Here is a 16,401-nt window from a genome sequence, read left to right on the forward strand (position 1 = left end):
CTCTTAGCCGGCAAAGGGAAGTCTGGCTTCTGCTGGTGGGGGTGAGGGTGTGGCTCTCTCTGTTCTTTGGTGTCTGGCTGGAGTAGGACAGTTATTGTCTAAGAGTTCTCTGTCTTGCCAAGTTGTTCTTCCCCAGTTCTTCAGCCAGATAGGGCCTTTACTGGGGCTTCTGTGTTTTTGGTCTGCGCTTGTTGGCACTTGCAAGTTGCCCCTCCTCCAGACTCCAGTCTGGGACAGTGAGGCAGAAAGAAATCCAGGGTGTACACCTCTGTATGGTTCCTTGGGTCTCGAGGTTCCCAGCCCCTCTGCCTTCTACTCTCCATCTTTTCGAGTCTTCTTAGGTTTGTCTTATATACAGTGTCCAGGGTTTTATTTGTACTTTGTGGGAGGCATAGGGAACATTACATCTACCCTATCTTGAAGCAGAAATTTCCAGTGACCATTTTCAAAAGGGCTTTGGGCTGAGGAGAATGCCTAGGCCACCAGCAGTCTCTTCCCAGAGATCAGCCGGAAGCGTAGCCTCTGGTTTATTGGGTTTGCAGGGCATGGCTCAGTTTAATCGGAAGGGAAGAGGCTCAGCGGGTGCTCTCAGATGGTGACTTCTGCACAGGTCTGGTGCTTCTTCCCAGGTGGCCTGCCTGAAACAGAACTCAGTCCCATCTTTTGGGTCCTCAGTGTTGACAAGAGTTACCTGCTTCTCCTTTCCCCGCTTCCCCTTAAAGTAAAACCCCAGCTGCCCAGCCAGAAAACAACAGCAGAACTACATACCATTAAGAGTTTCTAGAGCCCACTTCCTGTGCCAGCCGCCTTTGGGGTTGCCACAGTTCGTACGTCAGGTTTTTGGGGGGCTCCCAGGAAGAGGGTGCCTTCGGGCCTGTCAGAGGCCCCGCCCCGCCCCAGAAAAGATGAGGCAAGAGAGGGAGGAATGCTGCCCTACAAAACCTCTGTCTGCTTGTGAGCCTCTCCCATGGGGACAGAGGCTGTGGTGGGTGTTTCTGGACTCACTGGCATGGCTGGGTCTGCTGTTGCCATTTTTAGACAGTCTGAGAAATAGTGGGAGCAGCAGCACCTCTGGGGCGCCCTTCCATGCCTTTGGGGTTACCTGAGAGAGCGGGGTGTCCTGGTGTGTGGCTCTCCAGGCCTGTGGACGGGGTTCCAGGCGCTGATGAGTTGAAGGAGGGCGGCAGCCAAGCCGCTCTGCACTGGTGGACGGGCTCCTGCCTCTGTCTTCACTTTAGCTGTGCCCGTGCCAGCGAGTCCTCTCCGCCCCAGGCCACCCTCCTTCTCACAGGTTGGTTGTTCCCTGTTTGTTTGCTTGCTTGGATGGCAGTGCAGGGTGGCAGGTACCTTCCTGTCCCCTGACGACCCTAGCGTTGCGCACTGGACATCTGGAGGTTCTCGTCACCCAGCTGTGGACGCCAAGTCTGCCCTGTTAGCCCTTTGCCCCACTCCCGGCCCCAGCAGACCTGAGCTGCTGCCTTGGACTTCCCTCTGGATGCTGTCTAGTATGTTCTAGCTCGCTTGCTACAAACCAGGGGACCAGCTCATTGTCCTTGGAAACTTTTGTCCCTATCTCTTTGACTGAAGTTTCCCAAATCTGGCTGGGGGGGGGGCGGGGCGCAGAGCACAGAGTCACTTGAAAACTTACGTAGTGAATCCCTGCCCCCCCAACCCTCCCCCGCCCCCGCTTCCCTAGACTTGGCTTTCTTAGCTTAGACTTGGCTTTTCTTGGCTTTGGGAGAAGGACTCATTAGTTTACATTTCCTGTGGACTGTGAACTCATGAAGGTAGGAGCAGTTGCTTATTTATCTCTGCTTCCCCACTGCCTTACATAGGCCTTTGTAAATGTTTTTTTTTAAACAGCTTTATTGAGATAATTCTTCACATACCATATACGATTGACCTACTTAAAGTGTACAATTTGATGGTTTTAGTGTACTCCCAGAGATGTGCAACTGTCATCACAATCAAGTTTAGAATGCTTTCATCATCCCCAAAAGAAACCCTGTGGCTGTCACTCCCCACAATCCTTCCATCCCCTCTGCCCTGGGCAACCCCCGTCTGCCTTCTGTCACTATGGATTTGCCTTGGTAAATGCTCTTGTGGAACGTTACCCACTTCCCAGGCTGCTAGAGCACTTGTTTCTTGCCCTGTGCCCTCTACTGGCCCAGCCTTCCCACCTTTTAGGACGACCTGCCCACCTGAGATGGGTCCCCTTTGGGGTGATCCGTATATGGAAGTCATGGCCAAGTGAGGTGGATGCTGGCAGGCTCCCCGAGTAGATGTTTGTTGAGCGAATAACGATGCTGATTTCGGGCCAGGTTCTGAGGGACTTGTGCCAGTCGCAGGTCTCCCACTGCCCCTTTTGAGGAAAGGGCAGGTAGGTGTAGCTGATAATGTGAAGTCGCCCCAAAGCCCTGCAGCCAGAAACGAGGAGGGTGATGTACGATCAAAGCCAGACAGAAAGGGAGGAGACACGGTCTTGGGGTCTAACCTCCTGATTTTACAGGCCAGGGAACTGCAGGCCCAGTGGCCATGTGAGGGAGTCACCTGGCCAGGGTACACATGGGGTCGTCCCCCAGCACAGACCTCTCCGTCCTGTGTGCAGAGAGAGGCCAAGTGTGCTCGCATGCCTGGGAGATGGCTGGGTGCCGCTGGTGTTTGCTGAGAAAACAGACCTCTATTCTCTTTGCTTCTGCTTTCCCAGGCAGCATTTCATTCCACACACCCCATGGTCCTTCTGAGTCATGTCCCTCTAACTCTTGGTCCCCTGCCAGCACCCACTCCCCTGTTGCTTGCTTTCTTTTCTTTTTTTAATGTTTTTTCCTGCCTATAGACATTAGTATATCTTTTTTAAAAAATTAATTTGTTTATTTATTTATGGCTGTGTTGGGTCTTCATTGCTGCGTGTGGGCTTTTTCTAGTCGCACGGTACGGGGGCTACTCTTCTTTGCGGTGCGCAGGCTTCTCACTGCCGTGGTTTTTCTTTGTTGTGGAGCACGGGCTCTAGGCGTGCAGGCTTCAGTAGTTGTGGCATGTGGGCTCAGTAGTTGTGGTGCGCGGGCTTAGTTGCTCCGCGGCACGTGGGATCTTCCCGGACCAGGGCTCGAACCCGTGTCCCCTGTGCTGGCAGGCAGATTCTTAACCACTGCGCCATCAGGGAAGCCCCCCCATGTTTCATCAACGCCAGTCTTGCTTCTTTCCTTCAGCCGACTCCATACCCCTTGCCCGAAGCCCTTCTTTCTGTTCACAGGGAAGAGCCAGTGCTTCCCCTGGGGGCCTGAGGACCCTGCAGAAGCCAAGAAAAAAGGCTCACCCCCCATGCTCTGTGACCTCTGGCAAGTGACCTTCCCTCTGTGAGTCACAGACTACACAGCTTTTCAAAATGAGGTGGTGTGACAGGGCCTCCCAGTTTGGAAATGTTGAATAAAAAGCATGCTAAGAGGACCCCTAGGGCTTACCCGGAGATAGTCTATGTGTGTAAATAGCAGGCAGAGGGTTTGGGCTTTAATTTGTGTTGCTGCCCTCCAAAGGGCAATGGACACATTGGCCTGGTTGTGCCTTTCCCAGCCCTTTCTCAGGAGCTGGGTATGGCTAAAAAAAGGGAGGTGGAGTCTTGAGTGTCTGTCTTTATCTTTTAGCTCCTGTTGAACTCCTACTGCCAGTATCTGGGGGGCCAGGGGGACGCTTTGGATATAAAAAATATAAAAATAGCCAGCATTTATTAAGTATTTTAGGCCACACGCTGTGCTCAGGTTTTTTTTTTCTCATGCAATTTTTGAGATAATTCATATACCATAAAATTCACTCTTTAAAAGATATTTATTTACTTATTTACTTACTTGCTTATTTTGGCTGCTCCGGGTCTTAGTCGCAGCACGTGGACTCCTAGTTGTGGCAGGCATGCGGGATCTAGTTCCCTGACCAGGGATCGAACCTGGCCCCCCTGCATTGGGAGTGTGGAGTCTTACTCACTGGACCACAAGGGAAGTCCCAAAATTCACTCGTTTAAAGCATACGATTTAGTAATTTTTAGCGTACTCACAAGTTCATGCAGCTGACTCCACTGTCTAATTCCAGAACATTTTCATCACCCCCAAAGAAACCCCACACCTGTTAGCAGCCACTCCCCATTTCCTGCTCCCTCCACATCCTGGCTACCTCTCATCTGCTTTCTGCTTCTGTGGAGTTCCTTATTTTGGACCTTTCATATAACTGGAATCATGCAGTTTGTGGTCTTTTGTGTCTGTCTTCTTTCACTTAAAGCATAACGTCTTTAAGTGAAAGGTTCAACCATGTTGTAGCGTGTCAGTACTTCATGCCTTTTTATTTCTGAATGACATTACATTGTTTGGATGGACCACATTTTCTTTATCCATTCATCTGCTGTGGACATTGGGGTTGTTTCTACCTTCCGGCTATTGTGTACAGTGCTGCTGTGAACGGTCATGTCCAAGTTCTTACTTGAGCACCTGCTTCCAGTTTTCTTGGGGTTGTATATACCTAGGAGTGGAATTCTGGGTCATAGGGATTTCTAAGTTTAACCTTTTGAGGAACTGCCAGACTCTTCCCCAGTAGCCGCACTGTATTGCATTCCTGTGCTGGGCTGTGTTTTACTTGGATTGTCTCTTCAGTCCTCACATAAGATTCATGAGGCGTAGATATAATTATCATCACTCTCACCTTTCAAACGGGAAGATAGAAGCTCGAACGGTTTTCAGCCCAGGGTCATACAACCAGCGAGTTGGTGATTCTTTGGCCAGTGCTAATGATGATCGCTAAAGCAGTGTCTCTGCTCCCAGGCCCTGTTCTGTACCATCAGGATGAGGGGCTTTGACTGTGCTGGTCACATGATATCCCTAGTGCCTGCACATATTGGCACTCGCATGGTTATGAAGAAAGTGCCATTTTCCCCTGATCCTGGTGGCTTGATCAGAAACTTGAGGGGAGGTATCTGTTTGTTAGGAGTTCCTATATTCTCCAGTGTTTCAGACTCCTGCTGGGTTTGCATTCTCCTCCCCACACCAGATGCTACAGACCTGCCAGGAGGCTCTCCAACATCTCTCTTGGCAACTTGGCCTGGGGCTGGGGAATGGGATGCATGGAGTGTGTGGAGCAGAGGTGGATTCTTTTTCCAGCGAGCGCTTGTCAGCTTGTCATTAACTTGACCGTTGAAACTGTCCAAGGCCACTGATGACCTGCCCTCCTTTTTCTCCTCCAGGCAAAACCCATTTATGGTGGCTGGCTGCTCCTGGCTCCAGATGGGACTGACTTTGATAACCCAGTGCACCGATCTCGGGTAAGGGCATCAGAGTGAATTCTTGGGGTGGAGAATTCACCAAGAGAGGGGCCCACCTAAGGCAGATTGACCGAGTGGAGGACGGAGATGGGGGATTGAATGGTGGATCCTGGGATGGCGGATCAGCAGGGAACCCCTACCTATTTGGTGAACTTGCAGGTCCCAGTAGTTATTATGCCTCACCCTCCATTCAAAAGAGATGCACTCGCATGGTGCTACCTGTTTTGTGGGTCAGCTCCACTCTAGAAACAGTTAAATGGAAAAGACCGAAGGGCAGTTCAGCACACATTTGCATTATGCTAATTAGGGTCCGAGTTCTTTCAGGGCCAATGTTCTGCTTCCTGTAGCCCCCCCTCTTTCCCCTCCTTCCTCCCCAGCTGGGAGCTCAGCAGATGAGCAGGAGTGAGGGGAGGCAGGCCTTAAGGGCCAGCTTTGCTTGCGTCCCATCTCTCCTGGGCACCCAGCCCCGGGTGGGTCCTGCTGGACACAGGCTACTGCTTGGCCAGGTCTCAGCTGGAGCAGCGAGATGGTCAAACCAGAATCGTCCCGGGTCAGTGGCTTGTTCCTCTGTCAGGGAGCCCCTTTGGATTTGACTCCAGTTAAAACATGCTTTCTTTTTCCACACGCTTTCCTCCAGGTACTGCCGCCTGCCCCCTTCCCCAGGGCCTCTGCCCTGCCTCTGGGTCTCTGCTGCCCCCAGCCTGAATGTTACACTCTGGGGTGGGGCCTTGGTACCCCACAGAACTTGCTTTGTATCTGGGGTCTTTGGGCTTCCTTCCAGAATGGGTTTTAATTTTAAAAACAACAAATAGGAGCCTTGGAAATATTTCTTGGGAAGAGTCCAGGTGGCCCAGCCTCTACAGGTCCTCTTTGCAAGGCCATGTGAGTGCCCTGTTCCTGCCACCCAGGCGTGAGGACAGCCAGAGCGACTGTGTTCCAGTGGCTGCAGTAACCAGGGAGCAGCCCTCTTTCCTCTTTTGTATTTAGGTCATACAGAATTGCCATTTCCAGCTTCTGATGGGAAAATCATTATTACAAATGATATAATTCTGGCCCAAAGCAAAGAGACATGATATTTTAGTTAGTTCTTGTGGCCTTATTGCCAGTAGAAGTATGAATTTTGTTGGGCTTTTGGAAATGTTGAAAATAGGTCACGGATCTTCGTGATGATTTTTGGGATTTGGGGACCAGCAGTCTCACGTTCTAGACATTTCCCCCCCCACAAAAAGGAAGGGCCTTTCCATTCCACTGTCAGTGCCATTGGACCTCCATCAGCCCCTGGTGGCCTAGACTTTGGGTGGAGGGCAGCGAGGGGGCAGGGGCACCCTTTGCCGGTCACTCCCTCCCTGGACGTCAGAGTTGTTCCCACTGGCCTCCCTCCTCAATTTTGATTTTTGTTACTTCTGTCCCCTTCAGTGAATACTGGTGCCCGGCTGGCTTTTTCCCTTTTTCAACCTCCCTGTGGGTCATTAGAACAACCCTTTTATACCATTTTTCCAGATTTTTTCAAAAGTGGGGAATCAGTGCTTGGCATTCTCAGGTTATCCCATATCATGTCAGGTAATTCATCAAATTAATATTGACACATTATTAGTAATGAGCTCTGTGCTGGGTACATAAAGAATACAAAAAGGTGACCCAGACATTGCCTCTGCTCCTTTTTCTGAGGAGCTTGCAGATTAAAATAGATCAGGCATCTTTTAAAATCTCAGTGATTGGGAACACACTGGGTGGTTTGGGCCTCTCCACTGGCCCAATCCTGGCTGACGAGGCACTGTTCTTCTACCCCTGGGCCCCAGAAATGGAAGCTGTGCAGCCAGCGTGCCTCAGAGGCAGGCTTGTCAGGCGCAGGGGCTCGGCAAGTGGAGACGGGCCAGAACCCTCCCGACACCCTCTGTGTTCCGTTGCAGAAATGGCAGCGCCGGTTCTTCATCCTCTACGAGCACGGCCTCTTGCGCTACGCCCTGGATGAGATGGTGAGTGTCCTCCTCCGCCCCTCCCCTCTCCTGCCCTGGCCTTCGCCAGGCCCCTTCGTCGCGGTGGTGTCGGCCTTGTGGCAGCTGTGTGCTCTTGCTTCGGCTTCTGCGCAGCAGGCTGGAGATGTTGAAGCCCGTGTGGCAGCTGGTTGCAGCAGCCCTCACAGCCCCGACCTTTGCCTCGAGGCACCTTCAGTGGCCACGGGTGAGAGTCACGGTGAGGGAGGAAGCCACTTCTGTTCAGGGTGGTAGGAGTGCCTGGTTATAGAGAAGCGGAGGAGGCTGCGGGCCCGCGGGAGCAGGTGCGGCCGCCCTGGGTGGGCGGGTGCCAGCTGACCCCTGCGGATCCGTGCGTAGTGCAGGGCTCCTCTCAGGTCCGTTGCTGGAATTGGTGTCGCTCATCGTATTTGATGTTCAGAGGTCTTCTGGCCACAGGGTTAGTGTTCTGGTCACTAAGCCAGGGTGTACGGGCTCCATCCTGTCCTGTCACCCACCTGGTTTGTTTCCTGGGCTGAATGAGTATTTACCAACCAGGTAGAATATTCTGGCTTTTCTTTTTCCACCCATTTTGTCTCCTGACTTTTTTCTAAAGGTGATCAGTCTGTCCAAACTAATCTAAAGTATGACTGAGTTCCAAGCTTTATAAAGGATTGAAGGTGGAAGCTTTGAGTGCCTTTTCCTGTTCCATTGGTGTGTGTGTGTGTGTGTGTGTGTGTGTGTGCGCACGTGCGTACCTTTGTGTGGGCAGCATTGTTAAACTGGGACTGTCCAAGAACATCTGTTCACACCGTGTAAGACAGGTTGACCCCACCCCTTTCAGAGTTCATTTCCTTGCTGCAGGGGTGAGAGCAGGGTTCTGGAAGTGTGAGCACAGCACCTTGTAGTCTGTTGGGACACTTGGATGTTCGGTGGTTATCACAGCTGATACGTGACCAGGCCATCGGTGTTTCCGTTTCCATGTGGGGTCTTAATCTTTGCGATGCGTTTTCCATTTTGTTTGTGGGACAAGTTAATGGGTATGATATCTAGGAATGGGAATTAATAGGTATGATACCTAGTTCTGTGTTGACTATTTTGCCTCATTGGTTCCTTCAAAAAAAGAATTTTCTTCTTTTTCATTCTTTCTGATGAGCATATTTGTACAGCGTGGGTGGTCCACAGAGGGTTTTTGCCGTGGAAACATCTGTGGTCCAGAGTAGTTTGAGGCAACTGGGTTGGTACCACCGGTGGTGGTAGAATTTACTAGAGGCAGGAGCAGTGGGGCAGATTCACCTGGACACTCATTTCCTTTGGTGACTCAGCACTGCCCTCTGTGTTCTCCTGACTTGACCGTCATGTCAGCAGGCACCCTGGGGCGGGAGGTGGGCTCCGACCTGCCTGGAGGTTTACTTTGTCCTCCCCGTGCCTGTCTGACTGCTGTTAAGTCCCGCAAAGACTAACCATAGAGAAGGGGCCTTGGAGGTCACTGGATGACATCCAGGCTGGGCCGGGCCATGAACCAGCCCAAAAAACAGAATTCCCTGGACTCGGCTTGGAGGCTGATTCTTCTGGTCAGGAAATCTTTCTTTAGGTCCAGCTGGAGTCCGGTATAGTCCATGGTTCTCTTCAGCTGCATGAGCATGAGGGCGGCTGCTGGGCACAAATGAACAGCACACGCTGGTCCGAGAGCTGCTCCTGCACGACTGGGACTGTGAGCCGTGGGCGACACCCGGCCGTGCCTTCCGGTCTCCCCACAACCTGCCCGTCCTGTGCTGCTCGGGCAGAGGTGGGACGTGCCAGCCATGGAGAAGAAGGAAGCCGGGGAAAACCGGGGCTGCGGAGAGGGTGTTCGGGGTGCCCAGAGTGGAGGGATGGGCCCAGGTCACTCTGGCAGATCCCCGTGGGGATGAAGAGACTGACCAGTGCTGCTCTGTGGCCCAGACTGCAGTGCAGGGACACAGCCCTCCCGAGGTGAAGGGGCATCATTTCCGTGAGTGACAGGAAAGAGTAGCAGTTGTGTTGAAATACCTTTAGAGCAGCGTGGTTTTCCCTGTTGCGTTAGGAAGGCCCCGTGGGGGAAGTTCTGAGGAAGCCTCCGGGCCGTGTGCGCGAGGAGGCTGCTGAGGGACGGTCAGGTGCCGGCCCCCCAGTGGTCGGCGTTGGTGGCCGTTGCCGTGGGGGCTTGCGGGTGTGCTCCTCCTTGTGGGGCTGGAGCGGCCTCTCCCACCCCGTGGTCTGCGTCAGGCCTTGTTCTTTGTGGCCGCTCCCCAACCCAGAGGCCAGTTTTCCTGAAGCCTAGGCTCCCGCCTCCACCTGGAGCAGAACACCGTGCGTGCAGACTTATGTGTCAACCAAGTTCCAGCCGTGCCAGAATTTTCCTCTCTGAGTACCTAGAAGTGGAGCCGTGGTCCTCAACTGGGCACCTTGTGCCTCCCGGGGCTGCCCGGCAATGTCTGGAGTCATCTTTGAGTCTCACAGCTGCACGAGGGTGCAGAGGTGCTATTGGCATCTAGTGGGTGGAGGCCAGGGTGCTGTGAAACAGAGTGTGATGCCCAGGATGGCCCCACAGCAGAAGGTGATCCGGCCCCAAGTCCACAGTGCTGGGCTGAGAGACCCTGTGTGACCTGGTCCGTGGCTTACTTTTTTTTTTTTTTTAATTGTTTGACTTGCTATCATCCCGGTTCTTAAAAGGTTCAGAAGGCCCTACCCCTCAGATTTCCTGGGAGTGAGGGAGGTGATGGGCAGGGTTAGCCTGCTGGCTGGGATGGTGCGTGCTGCTCCTGGAATAGGAATGGGCCTGTTCCTGGTGGGGAGGGGTTTCTGTGGGGTGTTCTTGCACATCAGACGACCACAGGGCCAGCAGAACTGCTTGTGTGGCTCTCTGCCGGGGAGTGGATAGGCACCGCTTCCTGTGGCAGCTCAGGGCAGTTCAGACCTCTGTGCCTGTATAATAGGCCCATCTTGGTGTTGGTCTCCAAGAGCAGCAGCTCTGAGCAGCCGGTAGCCACTGCTGATCGTGCCACTGCTGCCAAGTTTAGCTTTAGCTCTCCCTCTTCCCCCACCCGCCCCATCCCTCCCCAGCGAATCTATTGCATGTAATAAATTAACGTTTTATGGCTGGGACCTTAACACTTAGTGACAATCTGTTTCAAATTGTTATTTGGACTTTTATACAGTATTACTGTTTGTTTTCATTTGCTTAAATGTTATCTTACCTACCGGATGGTACCTTTTTTCTTTAGTGCTGGGCCCCCGATAGTTTTTGGATGCGTTTTTGGTACCTTCGTATTATCTGACCTGGGATTTGGGTAGCACAGACCTCGTAAATATTTGTTGAGTCGAAATAATCAACTTTGTAAATGCGTTGCTGCAGGATTTCTGTTTCAGCGTGGGGAGGAGGTGGGACCTGGGCGCTCCTGGGAGAAGGATTAGGTGCGTTTTGCATTGAAGCTCTTAGCGGTTCCTCAGCAGAAGGGAGAATGCGCTTCAGAGCATAGGGTGGGGACCCAGAGGGGCATCGTGGTGGCCAGGAGGCCCGGAGGAGGAGGGCTGCAGTCCCCGGGTCAGTCCCCGGGTCAGCGCCTGCCTGGAGGGCTGTATCGAGGGGCCCTCCTGCATGGGCTCTTCTGCTGGGTCTGGGGCCTCAGGCTAGTCTGGCTCCAGGGGTGACTGTTGCCTTCTCTTCCAGGCGGCTCTGAGATGGGACTAACCTCCCGGAGTCACTTTTCCTTTTTTGGGAAATTTCTTTCTCGATACACCCACATACCCTGTAACCGTTGGGTGTGGAGGAGAGGCAAATTGCCCAAAAAAGGAAAAAAAAAATCCCAAACGCAGGCCGAGGTGAGGTGGGCTCAGGGCAGCCTCACAGACAAGTGGGAGCCTGCATAGTTTGGCTGCGCCTCTGTTTCTTCAGGAGTGGACAGAGTGAAGAATCTAGGAACCCAGGCTGCTGCCTCTCTCTCTCCTCTGCTTTTGTTTCTCCCTCTGTGCTCTGCCTGTTTGTTTACCAAATTCTGCCACTTTCCTTGAGCTTTTGGGGACTGATGTAAAGCTAAGGTGCTGGGATCACTAGAAGGCTTTCCTGAAGAAGCTCCTCATCCAGAGGGGGATCCAGGGCCCCGAGTTTCAGGTGGAGCCGCTGGGCTGTGAGGCTCTGGGGCTCCGGGGGGGACTGTGTCCGATGAGCTCTGGCAGCCTTGTCTCTTGATTTCGTCTTCTCTTCCTTTTTCCTCCTGGAAGCCAGGCAAAAACATGTTTTGTTGTTGTTTGCTTTTAAACTGTGGTAAAATATGTGCAACAAAATTTACCATTTTAGCCATTTTTGTTTTGTTTTGTTTTTTGCGGTACGTGGGCCTCTCACTGCTGTGGCCTCTCCTACTGCGGAGCACAGGCTCCGGACGCGCAGGCCCAGCGGCCATGGCTCATGGGCCCAGCCGCTCCGCGGCACGTGGGATCCTCCCGGACCGGGGCACGAACCTGCGTCCCCTGCATCGGCAGGTGGACTCTCAACCACTGCGCCACCAGGGAAGCCCAGCCATTTTTAAGATTATAGTTCAGTGGCATTAAGCACGTTCACATTGCTGTGCAGCCATCACCACCATCCCTCTCTAGAACCCCTTCCATCTTCTAGGCTGAAACTCTGTCCCTGTTAAGCCCTCACTCCCCATCCCTCCCCCAACCCCCACCACATACCCTTCTGCTTCCTGCCTCTACGGATTTGAGGACTCTAGGGACCTCCTGTAAGTGGGGTCATATGGTATTTGTCCTTCTGTGTCTGGCGTATTTCACTTAGCATAATGTCCTCAAGGTTCATTCATGTCAGAGCATATGTCAGAATCTCCTTACCTTATTTTATTTTATTAAAAAAATTATCTATCTGTCTATTTATTTAATTTGGTTTTGCTGGGTCTTAGCTGCGGCATGTGAGATCTAGTTCCCTGACCAGGGATTGAACCCAGGCCCCCTGCATTGGGAGTGGGAAGTCTTAACCACTGGACCACCAGGGAAGTCCCAGAATCTCCTTATTTTAAAAAAAAAAACAAAATTCTGGAAGGTCTAATGCTGTTGAACTCTTTCTGCTTGAAACAAACTGACCCTGGGTCTCTCCTTTGTGGGAAGCGTGTAGAGGTTGTACCCATGCTTCCACGGCAGGTGTGTGGGGTGTCTCCCCCATCCTCTGCCCTGAGATTCCTAGAAAGTCAGGACAGACCAGAGCTTTGCGCCTTCACAGGGGCCATGCTGCAAGGGCTTCAGTGTGCTTCACATCCCTACACATGGTAGGGAGAACACTTTTCGCCCTTGGGTAGTGCCTTGTTCAAGGGCAGCTGTGGGTTTGTCAGCCCCCTAGGAGGAGACGCTCCAGACTGAGAAGTCACCCTTGGGGTCTGTGCTCACATGTGAAGTGGTGGGCTTGGTCTGAACGCTCTTCAGAGGATGCTGAGTGCTAACAGGGTAGGGTTCTGGCTCCTCTACATTTTCCTTCCTGTAGGACCAAGTCCTGGAGGTTGCTTTGATCCCAGGACGTTTGCCTACTTCATTCTCAATGAATTTGGGCCCCAGGGGAGCATGGGGAGGGACTCACCTTGGCCCTGCTGCCAGTGGGGACTGTCTTTGAGGTTCTCTCGCTCCTCTGCAGCTGAGTCCCCATCGCATCCCCTGCTCAGAACCTCCTGAGGGCAAGGCCCAGGTAGCCACAGTTTAAATAACCACTTCCTGCGATTTTAAGAAGCACAGACATTGGAGAAGCCCTGCTTTAAGCGCTGGCTCTCCCCCCCCTTGCTTGGAGCTTTCCTAGGCAGGCCGATGCGTCTGAGTCGGTAACCACAGCGGCTGTCGTGTCCGTAGCAGAGGGCCGTGGGGGGAGAACACACGGCCGAAAGAAGGTTCCTCTCATGGTGACGCTCGCAGCCTGTTGGGACCCACGTGGACACGTGAAGGTTAAATACCAAGCCAACCTCAGTGCGCATGCTCTTCAGGGCAGTGGATGACTGGGGAGTCAGAGGAGTCTTCTAGGAGGAGAGAGGGGGCCTTGGCCACCATCCTGCTCGTCGCAGGGTTGGGGAGGGGGCGCATGCTCAGCCCGGTGCTCTGTGTTTGTTCTTCAGGCACGACCTCTAACGTGATGGTCACATCAGTATTGCTTGACAGATGCTGTTACTCTGTTTCACGGAAGAAACTGAGGCCCCAAGAGATGGTGGCGTCACTCAACTTATGAGTGACAGAGCTGGGATTTGTGAACTGGTGAGACGCCTTCTGGGAGAATGACGGGGTCCTTCCCCTGCCGTGTCTAGTGATGGGCGCTCTGCGTGCCGTGTGGGAGGTGGCGCTGGCCGAGGGCCAGGCTGGCTCTTGGCCTCCTGCCCACCCCTCGGGACTGTGCAGCTCTAGGAGGTTCTCATGTGCCTTCCAGCTCGCTGAACTAAACTAGCTTCAGGCCTGCAGTCCGGGTGTGTGGACGTACGTTCAGAGATGTGTAGAAATCAGAACGGTACTCAGCTCCGTGCCGGTCCGAGCTGCGCAGAAGCTTCCCCACGTCTGATGTTTTACGGATTAGTCTCATGTCTTTAGATTTATTTTTAAACCCGTCATGTGTTTGGCCTGGCTTCGGCCTTCGTACTTTTCCACGCAGTTTCAGCCTCCAGGGCACAGAGGAAGGCCTGCTGTGTCAGGGTGCCGGGAAACTGAAGGGTGTAGGGAGAGAGCGTTGGTTTGGGGCCCAGTAACTAAGGGCTTTACTCTGGTTCCTCTCTTTCTGACTGAGCGTCCTTGAGCAGGGCCTTCTCCCTGCCTGATTTCCCTCCACAGAAACCTCGTGGTGGTGTTGGGCCCACAGTGAACCTGGGCTTCCTTCCGTCCCTTCCTCTGCTCAGCTGCTCTTCTGCAGTCCTGTGCTTGCCGTGGTAAAACTGGTAGTTTTGAAAAATAGCTTTGAACTTGGAAGTGTTCTCATCCTTACGCTAGCCTGTGAGCAAGATGCGGGCTGTTACAGAGCGGAAGCCGTTCCCGGGCCCTGCAGATGCACCACGTTCCACTGGGCCTCCCGGTGCTGTCACAGACAGGTTGGGAGACCTCTGTCTTTCAGTGGAATTCTGCACAGAAACTTAATACAAGTTTTAAAACTGATACAGTCTGGCGCTACTTTAGTTGAAATTGTGGGATACTCCCACCCCTCCTTCACCCCCCCCCCCCACCCCACCCCGCAGCTGCAGAGAAGAATATGCCCTGACTGGACAGACCTGCTTCTGAGGTAGAATCATCTGGGTGTCTGAAGGCCCAGTCCACTAGCCTGCATGAGCAAGGCACCTCTTCTGTGTCGACCATTTAATTAACTTAGTTTTCCAAAATAATGAACTTTTAAAAAAACATTTGCAGAAGTGGTAAGTGCTTTGCCAGTGTTGCCGGATGTGTGAACAACACCCATCTTTCAAGGTAAACTCTGAGGCCTCTGCAGGGGCTGTTGTTCGTGAAGAAAAGCAGAGAGTGGCTCTCCACTCTCAGTGGCTCAGCCTGGGAGAGCTCAGGAGTCATGCACCCGCTGGGCTGTCTAGAAGGTGATTCCAGGGTGTTGAGGTGTTTTACTCCTGCCTGCTTTAATTTTCTAGACTTGGGGGCTGTAGATAGGGGGCTTACCTTATCTTTACTTAATCATGACAAGCTACACATCATTTTCACCTCTTTGGGAGGGATGTTGTAGCATTTAATTCCTTAATGACTCTTATGTATGTTGCGGATAAAATAGAGTCTGTAAATGTGTATTATGTATGCAAGGGCTTCCTTGGCTGGAGGTGTATGTAGTCTCTTGGGGCGGGTGTGGATGACAGCATGAGGGGTGGGTGCAGAGAGGACCCTGAGCTCTGCCTCTGGGCTTCCTGCAGGCCGCTTTGCCCTAGAGCATCTTTGGGTCAACTTCCAGTTACTTGGAAATGTTACAGTGAGTGAGCAAGGAAGGGCAAGATGAACCCAGTTGGGACTGGGAACCCCTCCCAACTGACAGCAGAGCCTTCTTGTCAAAAGGTCAGGGGTCAGCAGTGAAACTCACAAGTGTCACATGCCTTCTTTCCTCAAGTTTGACTCACTGGGATGCAGGAGACTTCACCCATTAGAATGAAGCATCCCTGTGTACAGACGTTGTTCCCTGGAAACTGGTGGCCAAACTTTAAGTCCTTCCCTGCGCTCCCCTCCTTTTTACTGAGTTGAGGAGGAGCTTGGAGACACGGGCTTGTTAAGATGTCTGAGCCTGGTGTCTATTGGAAGGTGCAGCATTCTGCCTCTGGTAGCTTTTTGTTGTCATTTACCACTCTGCATGCTGGCTTGGGTGACATTTCTCAGTATGGAACAGCTGGGGGATGGAGGCCACCAGCAGTTAGTTATGGGGCTGTTTGGGATGAAGAACAGAGGTTTCTAGAGATGAGCTGGTCCAGATGTCCATTTGTGGCTGGGGAAACCCAGCGAGGAGGGGCTCAATCAGTAGGTGTGGGGCAAGCAGTGAGGTTCCTGGTTGCCTCGTCCCAAAGGGAAGGGCTAACTGTTAACATGGGGGGCCTGAGTCTGGGGCAGGGCAGATGTTCTGTGCTTTCAGTGTTAGGGTCTGTCACCTGGTGGCCTGAGCCTTGTAGAGGAAAGAAGTTAGAGAAGAACACATGGGAATGAGTGGCTACAGAGGGTCAGGTAGAAGGGAGCAAATACATACCTGCCAGGTGGGCTAGAAAGGCTCTACAGGTAACCCTGAATCATTCACAAGAACCAGGAGAAGACACAGGCACCACTCCCAGGTGGGTCCAGGTCAGACCCATCTCCTTCCTCTGTCCCTTGTCCCCAGGGCGCATGTTTCCGTGTGGGTCTCCCTCTACAGGGCAGTGAGCACCTCGAGGCAGAGGCTGCTATTTGCCTGCATAGGTGGGACCTTACATAATACATGCGGCTGTGGGAGAAGCTCGGCACCTGTTGGCTGACCGAGTGGGGAATCGGTCTGCTGTCCTCCTTGACTGGCGCTTGAGTCTTTGTCGTAAACGTTTAAGAAGGCCGCCCCCGGGAATCCTTCTCTGACTTTCAGACCAGAGTGAGAGGACTTGGTGACCGGGTTGCCCCGTGAGTGCCTTTCTGTGTTACTGGGACCGTCCCGTGTACTTTCCTTCCTTCCCAATTGCC

The 16,401-nt window shown here is 52.8% G+C and overlaps 1 protein-coding gene across 19 annotated transcripts in view; it reads left to right on the forward strand.

Moving 5' to 3' along the window:
- The window catches only part of MPRIP (myosin phosphatase Rho interacting protein), a 129,000-nt gene that overhangs the window by 28,532 nt on the left and 84,067 nt on the right, over nt 1-16,401 (forward strand). For 17 of the 19 annotated variants that reach the window (XR_016388815.1, XM_089900179.1, XM_089900180.1 and 14 more), the window contains exons 2-3: nt 5,222-5,299; nt 7,210-7,275. The exons of 1 other annotated variant lie outside the window; for it this stretch is intronic. Coding sequence is in view for 17 of the 18 variants with exons in the window: in XM_089900179.1 (XP_089756305.1) it covers nt 5,222-5,299; nt 7,210-7,275 (144 nt within the window). In the remaining variant the exon portion in view is untranslated. The remainder of the gene's footprint in view (nt 1-5,221; nt 5,300-7,209; nt 7,276-16,401) is intronic. One more of the 19 variants, XM_089900165.1, reaches the window with a different exon arrangement.

This window comes from Delphinapterus leucas, chromosome 19, assembly GCF_059928025.1.
Source record: "Delphinapterus leucas isolate spDelLeu-1000000601 "Yukka" chromosome 19, BTC_Dleu_Yukka2, whole genome shotgun sequence".
Lineage (NCBI taxonomy): Eukaryota > Metazoa > Chordata > Mammalia > Artiodactyla > Monodontidae > Delphinapterus > Delphinapterus leucas.